Source organism: Hemibagrus wyckioides, linkage group LG27 (genome assembly GCF_019097595.1).
Source record: "Hemibagrus wyckioides isolate EC202008001 linkage group LG27, SWU_Hwy_1.0, whole genome shotgun sequence".
NCBI lineage: Eukaryota > Metazoa > Chordata > Actinopteri > Siluriformes > Bagridae > Hemibagrus > Hemibagrus wyckioides.
This window is the reverse complement of record NC_080736.1, coordinates 6,051,999-6,067,500: the sequence shown is the minus strand read 5'-3', so window position 1 is coordinate 6,067,500 and position 15,502 is coordinate 6,051,999. Positions and strand designations below refer to the sequence as shown.

General features: G+C 40.1%; 1 protein-coding gene across 2 annotated transcripts in view; it reads right to left on the bottom strand.

Annotated features, from left to right (window-relative positions):
* Positions 1-15,502, bottom strand: part of nfatc3a (nuclear factor of activated T cells 3a) — a 79,304-nt gene that overhangs the window by 34,838 nt on the left and 28,964 nt on the right. For both annotated transcript variants that reach the window (XM_058381645.1, XM_058381646.1), the window contains exon 3: positions 12,480-12,642. In XM_058381645.1, the coding sequence (XP_058237628.1) occupies positions 12,480-12,642 (163 nt within the window). The remainder of the gene's footprint in view (positions 1-12,479; positions 12,643-15,502) is intronic.

The following is a 15,502-nucleotide window of genomic DNA, read 5'->3' as shown; positions in this document are numbered from 1 at the left end:
GGTCATACACACATGGGCACGTGTGCACACACACACACACACACACACACACACGTTTGTTTTACTCTCCTTGTAAGAAACTTAATTTTATTAATTGATGTAATTATTACAGTAACTACTTCTAAGTTTCAGTCTCACCTTAACCTGAACCTCAGTATTTTTTATTTATAAAATTAAAACAGCTGTTTTTGTAATAAACAAAAACAAAAAACCAAACAAAAAGGTTGTTTTCTTCGTGGGGACCAGCCAACTGTGCTCACAGGGTCAAAAATGTCTTCCTTGTGAGGACATTTCTACATTACTGAGAAATAAACATACACACACACACACACAAACACACACACACACACACACACACAAATTATGGCCCCTTACTGTGGCCTTGTGCTGACATGTCTAACAGTCTGTACTGGACACTAAGAAGGGTCTGTTCAGCACCATAGTGTTTACACAGCATGTGTGTGTGTGTGTGTGTGTGTGCATATGTAAGTGAGAGAGACAGAGTGAGACAGACAGACAGAAAGAGTGCAGATCTGGGAGGTTAGGCTGCCATTTGTCTAAACAAGGTCAGTGCACACACACACACACACACACACACACATTGAGAGTGGCATTTACTGTAGTGTGCTGTATAAGGCCTTCCCTGCTCCTCATCAGCAGCGTGTCCTCCTGTTAACTCGAGCTCTGCCTGCATGAGGTCCATATTAAACACACCCTCAGGCTGAAAACATGGTGAAGCGCTTTTCTCTCTCTCTAACACACACACACACACACACAAATAACAAACCTGGGTGACCGAACAGACACCGAAAACTTGGATCGCACCAAATGTTAAGTGACATTGGGCTGAAATGAAACAAGCGCACTCAAAAAAAAAAAAGAATCAGTCGAATGAGTAATTATGCCAAATACACAGAAATCAATAAGCCAAGCTAAATACGACACACAGCAGCCCTCTGGCCCAGTAAAATGCATCTATGTGTGAAATTCGAGCCGTGTTTCTGTTTGCTGTCGGGTTACGCCTCTATGCGAAGAGACCGCCACGCATCGGAGCGACGATGCGGGCAACAACAAAATTCACCTCTTCACCTGCCGATCTCTTTGATTTCAACCAAACAGAACCATAATAACAAACCACCAGAAAATGTGATGACTGGATACAAATTGTCATTCTGCATTCGATTAAGCTCCGAATGTCCGACCTCAGAGTAAGAAGGCAGTCGAATTCCTACTCGGAAATACGAGAAGTTCTCCTCGACTCCGAGTGACATCAGGTCAACATGGCTGCTCACAGCATCGACACTACACAAAGCAGCACTTCTTTATGTTATACGAGTTATAACGTGCGAATTATTCGATTTTTTGCTAACATGAACGTGAACATAGCTTCAACACCTCGGAATAATAATTCTGACTTCCCACTTAAATGAAAACAAACCCACAATCACTGTATATCTGATGTGCTGCATGTTCACCTTCACCTTCACCAAGATTTTTGTCATTATGTAATTTAACTTCTCTAAATTTTTTCGTTATCTAATTGAACTTGCACAAACAAATCATCAAACGAATAAAAGACTGTAAAGCACAAGCTTGTGTGAAAGATACTCAGATTTTATGGTTGGAATAAAACACTGAAGATCAGCACAATTAGCGCGGACACACGAAGTCGACCTGTTGCACACGCACGTGACGTCTCTCTAGCGAGCCTGACAACAATGTCGAAGCTGTAACTCAACACCGTTCAGGACGGTGTAGGCCATCTTGGATTTCATGCTGCTGTTATCCAACACCGGGCTGCCCTGTGAGGACGCACAACACATGCCATGCATAACTGACGCTCTGACCTTTTTTATTTAGAAAAACTAGGATTATCCGTTAAACCGAAGCTTCCAAGGCAACCTTCCATCATGCTTGTGTGTGAACACTCACAATCCAATCGCGTTGTTTGAATGTTTGCGTATTGTCTGGCAAAAGTCTATTTGATTCTCCTCCCAGCATGGCTCCACCACGCCCCGGTTGAACTTCTTGTTTGCGCTCGCGTTTTCGTTGTCAACAAGGTGCTCCGCTGAAATCGTACATATATAGCGTGCAGGATGGTTGGATTATGTTCTCATACCACCTGCTTCAGAATTCCTGTTGCAGTAACAACACTGACACACCCTCTGTCCTTCTCTCACATCATATTGTCAAAGTATGAATAGTGAAAGTGGTCTAGCTTTACAAATAAGCCTAGATGTCATACAAATATGCTTTAGGCTGTATATCTAGGATCTTGGATGTTGAGCAATATGGAAGTGGAGTGCTTTATCCTGGTCACTGTGGATCTGGAGTCTCAGGCGGGAATACACAACCTAGATAGGAGCGCAATCCATCACACGTTCACAACGTAGTCAATCCACATACTGGCATGTTTTTGCGTGGCAGTAACCTGAGCGCAGGATCAAACCTGGGACACTGGAGCTGTGAGGACTCTACCTACCCACTGTGCCACCCTACTGCTGTTTTAATATTTTATAACCTACACTATACAACCACCTGACCATCACACACCACACATGTGCTTGAGGACCATCCCATTCCAGATTACGCTCTCATAATAAGCCTCACTCTTTTTCCTTTAGGCTTTCCACTAGAAGTTGCTCTGTGTGGATTTTTATTCAGCTACGAAAGCACTACTGAGATCAGGTGCTGATGATGCAGATGGTCAGACTTCCAGTTTATCCCAAAAGATGTTGAGTCAGAATCGAGGCTCTGCAGGACACTCGAGTTCGTCCACTCTAACCTTTAATCTCAACGCCACTGTCATGCTGGAACAGGTTTTGGGCCTCTTAGTTCCAGTGAAGTGAAATTCTAAAGCACACAACGACACATTCTATACAATTATGTGTGACTTGAGTTCTGAGAAGGCGAGCCGAGAGTCATGCAGCTTTTATTGTTATTTTAAACATATACAGTACAGTATACAGTATTCACAGTGTATATGGGTGTGACCCTCAGGTGAACGCATACGTTTGGCCATAATATGTATAATAATAAACAGCAAATATTGCTGTTAGGAAAGGTGTGTTTAATACACTTTAATACACACGTACAATCCAGCACTGTGTGCACTACAGACAATAGAAAGAATAATATCTGATATAATAATATATAAGAGGACAGACTAAGTGTACCTGTTTAACTGGCTAATTCGGTAGATATTGACTTGCTAGCTGAGGAAAAACAGAAATCTCTTTTATCAGAAATGGCAGATTGAGTCAGGCAGCTGGTAGACGTCTCATGGGTCTTTTCTTAAGGAAAAAAATGGGAGCAGAGCTCTACGGATTTGGGCAGATCTGTCGGCTGTGGTGAAGGCGGAGCTTGTTGAAAACGTGATGAAAAGCCAGAAACGAAACAAAATCTGAAAGAAACTAGTAAAGTTTATCAAGCTTTTACGTTGACGTGATTAGAGGCACTACACACTGCACCTTTAACAGCTAAAAATGTGAGCTAGGAAACGTGCGTGTGAGCGATGAAGACTAAAATGTGTTTCCATTTTATAGTTGTGGGATTCAAAAGGGCGTTTACTTCCTGTTTTAAGATGACTGACAAGAGGAAAAACAACACGTTTGTGTGCAGCTTAACACATAAAACATCTGATCGCTATTTAGATTATTCTAAGCATACACAAACGTTATGTTTTATGGAATCAGGGATACATGTGTATGAGACTGGTGATTGTGGTCAAATGAAGGTGGAAAAAAAAGCAGTGTGGTTAATATGTGCGTGTGTGTGTGTGTGTGTGTGTGCAGTGTGTGCATCGATGTGGGTTGCCTTTGTGCGTCTGTGTGTTTTTAACTGGCTTAATTATGTGTGCGCACACACAGGGATGCCTAAGCCAGATGGGCTAGGGACTTACATGTCTCTTAGCAACAGGTTTGCTGATTATGGTTTGCCCCCTGTAACTTTAGCCCTTGAGCAGAAAGCGAGAGAGAGAGAGAGAGAGAGAGAGAGAGAGAAACAGCAAGAGAGATAGAGAGACAGACAGACAGAGAGAGAGAGAGAGAGAGAGAGAGAGGGAGGGAGAAACAGTGTGTGTGTGTTTGAGAGAGAGAGAAAGAGAGAAACTGTGTGTGTGTGAGAGAGAGAGAGAGAGAGAGAGAGAAACAGTGTGTGTGTGTTTGAGAGAGAGAGAAAGAGAGACACTGTGTGTGTGTGTGTGTGAGAGAGAGAGAGAGAAACAATGTGTGTGTGTGTGTGAGAGAGAGAGAGAGAGAAATAATGCAAGAGAGATACAGAGAGAAACAGAAAGATAGACAAACAATGCGAGAGAAACAATACAAGAGAAAAACACAGAGCGAGAGAGAGAGAGAGAGAGAGAGACGGAGGGCTGTTGTAGGTGGATACGGAGCATTCCTCCTAGTTCTGTCCTGTGAATCAGACCAGTCCAAACACTCGGGGTAAACAGTGTCACTTTGTTTCGCTCGTGTTTGTCTGGCTACTGTATGACACACTCCTGCGGCCGCTGTTATGGCAGCTTTACATATGTTACATAACTCCAAACATATCCCACCATTCTCCAGCGTTTATGATGAGCGTTCTGTTGTCCTGCTCTTTCATTTTTCTCTAATGCTTTCTGTTTGTTTTGTGCTGAAAATATCTCTTCGGAAGAAGGGCCGTGTGTGACGTGTGGCTGACGCGGCTGAAGTGAAATTCCAGGCTGAAACTAACATTTTGCTGCAGTTTGTATTGTTTTCATTTGTTCCACAGCGCTGTCTAATTTTTCCATTCTCATTAGAAGCTGTTGATTTGTTTCTATCACAGCAGCTCTGTAGAAAAAAAAATGAATCCAAACCTGACGAGAGAGAAAATAAAAGCGAGGGGATTTACTACGTACAAAATTACAATTTCTAGACATTAAATGAAATGAAATATCACCAAATAATAATTAATAATAATTATTAATTAATTAATTATTACAAATAATAATTTCTTAAACACATCAGTACTGATTGGCAGTTTGTGACCAAACCTGCACATGATACATCATAGAAATGCCTCCTGGAAATGAGATATGATATTGTTTATTGTTTAAAAATGACTAACTAATAAATAATAAAAGCAGATAATAAAAGTACTAAATAAATTTCGAACTTAATTTATAAAATTTAGGAATTAAAAAAATAATAATAATTTTAAATCATTTTTACAATTTTTCTCTCTCTGTTAATTCATTTATATAATTTAAAAAAAAATAAAAATATATAAGCATTAAATAATTAATAATGTATTTTATAATAATAATTAATTCATTAGAAATAATTAATAACTAATGATTAACAATTAATACAAATATCTAAAATGATCTATTTTAAAAAAAACAATAATTATTTGCATTTATTTTCTTCAGCGCATCAATATTGTTTGTAAGCATGTTAGTGATACACATCGTGCATTGTAGAAATGCCTGCGAATGAATTTTTTTTTGTCATATCAACATCTAGTTATTGTTAGATTTATCTGGATATCTGACTCTATTCTACGAAAGACAGAAGACACGTGGTGCTCAGCTTCAGACAACAGGATGTGAGCAGACTGAAGGCTCGGTGCCCAGATATAAACAGAAGTCATCTATTTAAGTGGGATTGGTTTCATTTAGGAGGACCTGCTTAGTCGAAAATCAGCCTCAGTGTGCTGTAGCAATAACACAGCCTTCAACGGACGTCGTAAGCGGTCACAGTTCTTCAAAACTTACTTCGGAGAAGGGTCACCTGGAGGGTTTCGTGGAACCTGAACCAGTAAAATCAAACTCAAGAGGGTTCACGTGTTTACAACAAATCTATCTGTAGTACTGTAAAGCTACTGCTTTGCCTCATACTGACTACTGACCTGTCTCGCTTGCTCCTTACTCATTAACCAGGGTCGTCTAATGAGATGTGTGTGTGTGTGTGTGTGTGTGTGTAATGAGTTGTAACTTTAAGCCATTTATGCGCTAATTCAATGCAACGTTTGTGACGTTCTCAAGCAATAACCTTCTGACCCCACTGTGTCAGCGACTCAATCACCTTTAAGATGCTAATATCACGATGAGATGCAGCTACACACAATGTCTACACACAAGCACAGCGCAAACACACACTCATTAACTGGAGCACACTATGTGCACGGTGCTATGAGGCCTGGAGTAAACGAGCACACACGTACATGCTTTCCCACAGACACACACACAATTGTGCCAACTGGGGCAAATCTCTCTCTCTCTCTCTCTCCCTCTCTCAATCTCTCTCCACTGAGCTAAAAAGGGGAGCAGAAGTGGAAGTTTACAACTGTAGTCGAGAGCATGTCACAACAAGGAACGGAGGAATGCAAGCAGACTGTGGGGCAAACGAGACAGATGTATCCAACACACACACACACACACACACTGAACAGCCTTTTGAGGTTAAAATCCTTGCTGTGTTCTATTACAGAATGACTACTAACTTTGCCTGGTCAGATCTCCCCGAGTGATGGACTGAGAGAGAAGAAAAACAAAGGATGTGGTAGCTCAATGGTTAAGGTGTTGGACCACTGAAAGGTTGTGAGTTTAAATCCCAGGTCCACTAAGCTGCCAGTGCCGGGCCCTTGAGTAAGGCCCTTAACCCTCAATTGCTCGGTTGTATAAAATGAGACAAAATGTAAGTCACTCTGGATTAAGGGGGTCTGCCAAATGCCAGAAATGTAAAATGGCGATAATGACAGCAAGAGACGTAACAACAAGCAAACTCTTGTTCTGAATCTTTTCTGCATGTTAATTTCAGTGATATATCATGTATTCTTGTCATTAATATGAAGTTCGGTATACCGCAGTATACCAAAAAAAAACCGTGTGGGTTTAATTCTTTTGCTTGTTTGTGCTTTCAATGAAAAAAGCCCACATTGAGGCCAGATGGAAGTGATGTTATGTGATGAACTCACATCTTCAAACACTCCCACAGCTTGAACTCATCACGAAGACCATCACTCGCTGCAATTTCAGCTCAATTCCATCATCAGGTCACAGCAACACCATCGACTGGCTAACGGCACTTCCTGCCGCGAGGCCGTGTTTATCCTGGACGCTATTGATGTATCGCTGTTTTTATAATAACACTGAATTAGCTCTCCAGCCAGCCGAACAGAGCGAGCCGGTCCACGAGGTGGCCAAACAGAGAAAAGAGACCAGGCTGAGGGGTGTTTAGTAAACACACACACACTCCCATTCTCACACAACAAACACACAGTCACACATACACACAAACAAATAGCGTAACGCCTCGGCATGACGCTACACACTCATTAAATTCTAATCCAAATTTTTTTCGCTCACATACACAATCCTACACAGTACAACATGCAGGGAAATGCTGTTTATGACTGTCCTTGATTTAAAAATAGAGCCAATTAACACTAAGGTAAAAGGGTTAAAATGAGGTAAAGAATAAAAATAAACACAAATGAGATGGAATAAAATAAAACAGGAACATATAGGGGAAATACGGTGGAAAATTATAAAAAGACAATAAATATCTAAAAAATATAAAAAGTATCTGAATACAGCAGAACCTTGGCGTACAAATTTCATTCGTTCTAGAGTTCTTAATTTTTTATTGTGAAACAAATTTTCCCATAAGAAATAATGTAAATGTAGATAATCTGTTCCAGCCACCCAAAAATATTACCACTGCGAAGTGTATGTAAACTCCATGTCAAGGCTCCTCACAGGAAGTCATGCCACCAAGCTTGGGCTAAAAATAGAGGTTCTCGGATGTACGCGCAAGTTAGCCGGTGTTTGGTTCTGTTCGTTTATATATATATATATATATACACTATATTGCCAAAAGTATTCGCTCACCTGCCTTGACTCGCATATGAACTTAAGTGACATCCGATTCCTAATCCATAGGGTTCAATATGACGTCGGTCCACCCTTTGCAGCTATAACAGCTTCAACTCTTCTGGGAAGGCTGTCCACAAGGTTTAGGAGTGTGTTTATGGGAATTTTTGACCATTCTTCCAGAAGCGCATTTGTGAGGTCACACACTGATGTTGGACGAGAAGGCCTGGCTCTCAGTCTCCGCTCTAATTCATCCCAAAGGTGTTCTGTCGGGTTGAGGTCAGGACTCTGTGCAGGCCAGTCAAGTTCATCCACACCAGACTCTGTCATCCATGTCTTTATGGACCTTGCTTTGTGCACTGGTGCACAGTCATGTTGGAAGAGGAAGGGGCCAGCTCCAAACTGTTCCCACAAAGTTGGGAGCATGAAATTGTCCAAAATGTCTTGGTATGCTGAAGCATTCAGAGTTCCTTTCACTGGAACTAAGGGGCCAAGCCCAGCTCCTGAAAAACAACCCCACACTTGGCACAATGCAGTCAGACAAGTACCGTTCTCCTGGCAACCGCCAAACCCAGACTCGTCCATCAGATTGCCAGATGGAGAAGCGCGATTCGTCACTCCAGAGAACGCGTCTCCACTGCTCTAGAGTCCAGTGGCGTCGTGCTTTACACCACTGCATCCGACGCTTTGCATTGCACTTGGTGATGTATGGCTTGGATGCAGCTGCTCGGCCATGGAAACCCATTCCATGAAGCTCTCTGCGCACTGTTCTTGAGCTAATCTGAAGGCCACATGAAGTTTGGAGGTCTGTAGCGATTGACTCTGCAGAAAGTTGGCGACCTCTTCGCACTATGCACCTCAGCATCCGCTGACCCCGCTCCGTCAGTTTACGTGTCCTACCACTTCGTGGCTGAGTTGCTGTCGTTCCCAAACACTTCCACGTTCTTATAATACAGCTGACAGTTGACTGTGGAATATTTAGGAGCGAGGAAATTTCACGACTGGATTTGTTGCACAGGTGGCATCCTATCACAGTTCCACGCTGGAATTCACTGAGCTCCTGAGAGCGACCCATTCTTTCACAAATGTTTGTAAAAACAGTCTGCATGCCTAGGTGCTTGATTTTATACACCTGTGGCCATGGAAGTGATTGGAACACCTGATTCTGATTATTTGGATGGGTGAGTGAATACTTTTGGCAATATAGTGTATATATATATATATATATATATATATATATATATATATATATATATATATATATATATATATTGCTCAGAATGAAGTGAGCAAATTGGGCAGCTTTTATACCTACCTTGGTATAGACCTTCCCTCTTGTTCGGTATCCAAATGAATACCAAAAACAAGTACCCTTATTACCAGTACACTGGTACTCCATTCTGCTGGCGGAATAGAACACGACTTTTTCAATCAGCATAAACAAATGAATTATTTTATCGGCACAAGTCTAATCTAAAATGAGTCAGTTTTCAGTGTTTTCCCTCTGTTGGATAACCTTACACTGAATTTTAGTGGTTGAAGATAAACCCCTTCAAATTTTAGATGCTAATGAACAAGCACTTGGGGCATCTCAGAGAGAAGAAATACCAACATTTGTGTGGAAAAAAAATGTTTTTTGGAACATTTTTATGCCAATTCCAAATGACTATCTCAGGCTTGTCTCCCCAGATGAACTCATCATGTTTTTTCATTTCAAACCAAAATTCCTTTGCTCTGTAAGCTTTAAGTATCCTCACAGAAAACTCCTTGAACTCAACAATGCCATAACCTTGGCTGAGAGCAGGTGGCGTGTGGCTTATTGCTAAACAGCTATAAAGCTAACCACTATAGTGCTAAGCTGGAATTATGTATCCTCATTCACGGTGGAAGAGGAAGTGGGGAAAACGTTTATGTAATTACGCACTGCCTCTTCAAAGTGCTCAAAGAGCAGCAGTCGAACACAAACACACACTCACACAGCGTACAAAGTGAGGACAAACCTAACACCCCACATCCGGCACGGCAGACGTCTAATGTGGGGAATGTAGCTTAAACGTCGCTCGTAAAAAAACTAGAAATAACTAGACAGCAGACAAAAGAATACATGTGCATAATGGGTTAAGACTCGGCTCTGGTATTAACTGGTAACTGTGTGTATGAGAGGTTATTAAAAAAATCTTATACAGTATATACACATGCATATGATTTAAGGCGGAAACTAAAACGTTAAAATTTGATTCATTAAATCAGAAAGTTGGTATTATTCTTCTGAACCAATTATTTTTTAAAGAATCAGACGAATCTTCATTTCTTTAAAGCAATTCTTTTTAACAAATCAGTCAAATAGGTTCACCAGTCCATCTGAATCAAACTCTGTGTGCTGAAGTTTGAGAGAATCGTTTCTTTAAACCGATTCTTTTTAACGAATCAGTCAAATAGGTTCACCAGTCCATCTGAATCAAACTCTGTGTGCTGAAGTTTGAGAGAATCGTTTCTTTAAACCGATTCTTTTTAACGAATCAGTCAAATAGGTTCACCAGTCCATCTGAATCAAACTCTGTGTGCTGAAGTTTGAGAGAATCGTTTCTTTAAACCGATTCTTTTTAACGAATCAGTCAAATAGGTTCACCAGTCCATCTGAATCAAACTCTGTGTGCTGAAGTTTGAGAGAATCGTTTCTTTAAACCGATTCTTTTTAACGAATCAGTCAAATAGGTTCACCAGTCCATCTGAATCAAACTCTGTGTGCTGAAGTTTGAGAGAATCGTTTCTTTAAACCGATTCTTTTTAACGAATCAGTCAAATAGGTTCACCAGTCAAAGTACGTGTTGAAAGAATCATTCGTTTTGAACCGATTCTTTTGAATGAATCAGTCCAATCAGTTCATATGAATCAAACTGTGAATGGATTAGACTGAAAGAATCAGTTCATCAACTGAATCAAGCTCCTTATTACTATTGAGTACATTTGGCCCCAGGGTATGCATTGACACACACACACACACTGTTTCTCTCTGCTTTGTCCTCATTAGATTGCTGACTGTAGGTGTGAATGCAGCTCTTTGAGAGCAGGCCAAGCAGCAGCAGACTTGTGATGAATCAAGGAAGCTTTTACCGAGATTAGGATCAAAATAATAAAATATTCATTCTCTACACTGTCCATAGTAATCCCACGGGACCAAGATTAACCTAACCTTAGATTTAGTTCCTCTGAGACTTTCACTTAACTGCCACTTAACCCTCACAGGGTGGAGTAATGTGACCGTCAAGGGATAACAAAAGTTACTTAGACAAATTATGAGTAGAAAAATGCTTGTGTAGATGAAAATCATCCGTTCCAAATAATATGGTGATTTTTGTATTAAGATATTTTAATTTCATGCTTTGCGTAGTATACAAGACACGCTGTAGCGTGCAAGAAAGCATGTTTTATTGAGTCATGTTTTCAAAACAAACACAAATTTAGAGAAATGATATAAGGATTGTGGGTCAGACATGCACAGTACGCATATTTTTTATTTATATTTTACCTATATTTGTATTTCCTTGTGTGTAAATATATGACATAACCTTATTAGCATCTTCAGTACAAAATCTGTAGAGAAGAAAAAATACCACAAGCAAATAATAACCTCAATCTAACCGGTATCGTATCAGTTCCTCCAGGATTTATGGCAAAATCAAAGAAACTAATGTCAAGAATATTTTGTACAGCTTGTAATTCTTCATAATTGCAGCAAAGGTTTGGGTCAAGACGTGTCATGTGACTTCATCACAACATGCATTCAGCCAAAGCCCTGTTCGATTCACGGGTACAGCTATCATAGAAAGTCATTACATATGTGTCTTCACTTGTAGGAGAGAAAGAAAATAGGAGTCTAAAAAATTAGAAAAGAGTAGAAGAGAGTCTTGTATTTGGAATTTTTACTACTTCAATTGCAAAACAACAATAAGCACAAATAATTTTAGAAATAGCTGCAGCAAAATCAAACATTTTCGGGCCACAAGAATCACAAAACAACTCCGGAGGTATTGACTGATAGCCACATTTGCTGCTTCTTTTAAATATCATACACTAAATCAGCTCAATGTTCAATATCGATTCTCCACAGTAGCAGTGATTACAAATCAAAACACATGATTTTAAACACTAGGTGTTAATTAGGTTTTATTTTTCGGCAGGTAAAAACAACATATAGCGTCTGTTTTCCTATCAAAATTGAACTGAAATAAAGCCAGTGCCTATCTAGCTGGACTTAAATGACCCTGCAGAGATTCGTTCTAGCGCTTCATTCCCAGTGGTCCACTGAATACGGCACGTGATCCATCCAAACAAATCTATCCAAATCACATCAGCTGCTTTGCATACAGCAGAAACGCTGGCCTTATTCGTGCTACTCTTCTGCGCTTGATTCATTCAAAGCTTTCAGCATGGCACACGCTCTGAGGACTTATTCGCTGCAGTCTGACCTACTGTTCTGAAATATATTGAGATTTTAAGGAAGCAGCTGCACTCGTCCATTTAAATCCGAAATGAAAGCGAGGCTTTGTAAAAGACAAACTCGTCCTCATTGAACAGGTAACAGGACACTCTGCGTGCTTACATCACTGCCGGCAGGTGGCTGGTTGCCACGGAGACTCACCTTGACGACAGGGTGTCCGCCGGAGGCTGCTTTGACGGCTCCTCGGCTGCCCTCGGTCTCGTAGTGTGCCCGGTGGTGGGCTTTAGGATGCACCTCTATCTTCAGCTCAAACTGATTGTACTGACTCGGCAAGGGCCAGTCCAGGGGGGGCAGGGAGGACGTCCTACACACACACACACACACACACACACACACACACACACACACACACACAAACATTTATAATTGTACTAGCCTTCTTAGGATATGAATTCCCATTTATTAATTAGAAAATTCCTATAAAATTAATAAAAAAAGTCAATTTATTTGAACTCTTTTATCCCGAGTGACTGATAAGTGAGCAGTCGAGGGTCAAGAGAGTCAGGTGTAACGACAGATCCAAACATCTGAGCTTCTCATGAATAAAAATAAAGAAACAGCTGGCTGAGAAATTATTGGTTTTATACAAATCCTTTAACAGGATTTTAAAAACATTCGATCATTTTGCACTCCTCCAGAACCGCTTTGTTGCGTGATCAAAATAAAGACACTCTTAAGATCATTTTTAATAGTCAGGTTCAGTTCATCATAATGGTTCACATTATCGTGTGACATCTTCTGCCTGTAAATATGTTGTATAGTCTAATTTATTAAGTCCTCCAGGATCCTCGTAAGGAAAGGCGGAATAAAAATGAACGAATAAATAAATAAAAATGAAATTCCATTTCAGTAAAATCTTACGTATCCTGTAACTGTTTAAAATGGAGGCCATAAAGTGACAGGAAGTGCCTGGCTCTATTTCCATTTAAAAGCTTAAATGAGATCTTAAGTTAACAAAAATGATAACAAAAAATCCATCCATCCTTCCACCCATCCACCCAACCATCCATCCTTCCACCCATCCATCCATCCATCCATCCATCCATCATCTGTATGTCCACCTGTTATCTATCTATCTTTCTATCCATCTAACCCCAACAACCTGCGATAAAATGTAATTATTGTCATACGAAGGCATAATGTCAGCACATACTTCTGAGTGGCACATAAAAATCTGGTGGATGTTCTACCTCATCCCCCAAAATCCCACATCTCAGAGCCGTGGCTCGGCGGTTACAGGCACTAATCTGCTGAATGAAAGACTGCTGGTAAAAAATCTCAGAAGGGGGTTTGCCCACGACTGAGGCATATTACCTCAAGTTGTTTCAGGAACGCTGGAATATTCCAGGAAATGAAATAAAGTGCTGTGTACAAACTACATGTGAGGCACTTTGTGGAGGAAAAAGTGGCTACTAAATGACAGTAATGGATGGGTGAAGTGGAGCAGAGCGTGAATCACATGACCCGGGACTCCATACAGGAGCACATCCTCACTGAGCCACTAGCAGGTAAATCAGAGACCCTGAAAAGAACATGTGATGAAATATGGGTTGAGAATAAATTATATCTCAATCACTGCTCTACAAAAATCACTTGGTGTGGAGATGTAAGGATGGAAGCGTTAGTGTGTCTGTGTGTGTGTGTGTGTCTTTTATGTGTCTTGTTTACTTCCAGGTTAACGGTTTAACTAAAGCCAATGCTAAAAACTTCGAGAATTCAAACAATGTTGTCATTCAAAGCGCACATTTTTTTCCGTTCCTAAACCAGGAATGCTCAGTGATTAAAACAGGTAAATCCCAGGGAGTGGGTGTGTGTGTGTGTGTGTGTGTGTGTTAAATGAGTGTGTATATATTGGCCTCAGTGTGTGTTTTGCTTTCTTCTGGCACTCTGTAATAGTCTGTGTATTAAACTGCAAACTCGATGGCAAGCAAATTTTTACCGCAAATTTCCTCTAGGCCTAAACCTCACCTAAGTGACTCCTTTATGCCAAAGCTTAGATAAACACACACTCACACACACACACACACACACACACACTCATGTGAGAACAAGTACAGTCACAAATATTAGCCTGAAATCACCCTTTTAAAAAAATTTATTTCTAAGCAAAATCTCTACGTCTTTGTTGAAGCTCTGGCGCAAAACGCATTCCGGAAAAATAAGGGAATGATGGAAATAGACAGGGGTTGATATTTCCATGGGGAAAAAAGAAAAGAAAAGAAAAGAAAAGAAAAGAAAAGAAAAGAAAAGAAAAGAAAAGAAAAGAAAAGAAAAGAAAAGAAAAGAAAAGAAAAGAAAAGAAAAGAAAAGAAAAGAAAAGAAAAGGCATATGTTTCTGACATTTTGGTCAATAAGGAGTGTGTGTGTTAGTCATGCAGGCTGATCAGGCAGAGCAGAAGAGACAGATAGCACAGGAACTGACCTGTTATAAGCTGTTATAAGCAGTTGGACTTGGAGGACAGAAACATTACGGATCATTTGATTTATCTTTAATAGAACAGAATAGTGAACAATCATAATGTTCACTATTCTGTTCACTAGATAGTCTATCTATCTATCTATCTATCTATCTATCTATCTATCTATCTATCTATCTATCTATCTATCTAGTCTGTCTGTCTGTCTGTCTGTCTACCTATCCATCCATCCATCCATCCACCCATCCATCCATTTGTCTATCTATCATTGGTATGTCCACCTGTTATCTATCTATCTATCTATCTATCTATCTATCTATCTATCTATCTATCTATCTATCTATCTATCTATCTATCCAACTCTGTCTATCTATCTATCTATCTAACCATCCAACTCTGTCTATCTATCTATCTATCTATCTATCTATCTATCTATCTATCTATCTATCTATCTATCTATCTATCTATCCAACTCTGTCTGTCTATCTATCTATCTATCTATCTATCTATCTATCTATCTATCTATCTATCTATCTATCTATCTATCCAACTCTGTCTATCTATCTATCTATCTATCTATCTATCTATCTATCTATCTATCTATCTATCTATCTGTCTGTCTGTCTGTCTGTCTGTCTGTCTGTCTGTCTGTCTACCTATCTATCCATCCATCCATCCATCCACCCATCCATCCATTTGTCTATCTATCATTGGTATGTCCACCTGCTATCTATCTATCTATCTATC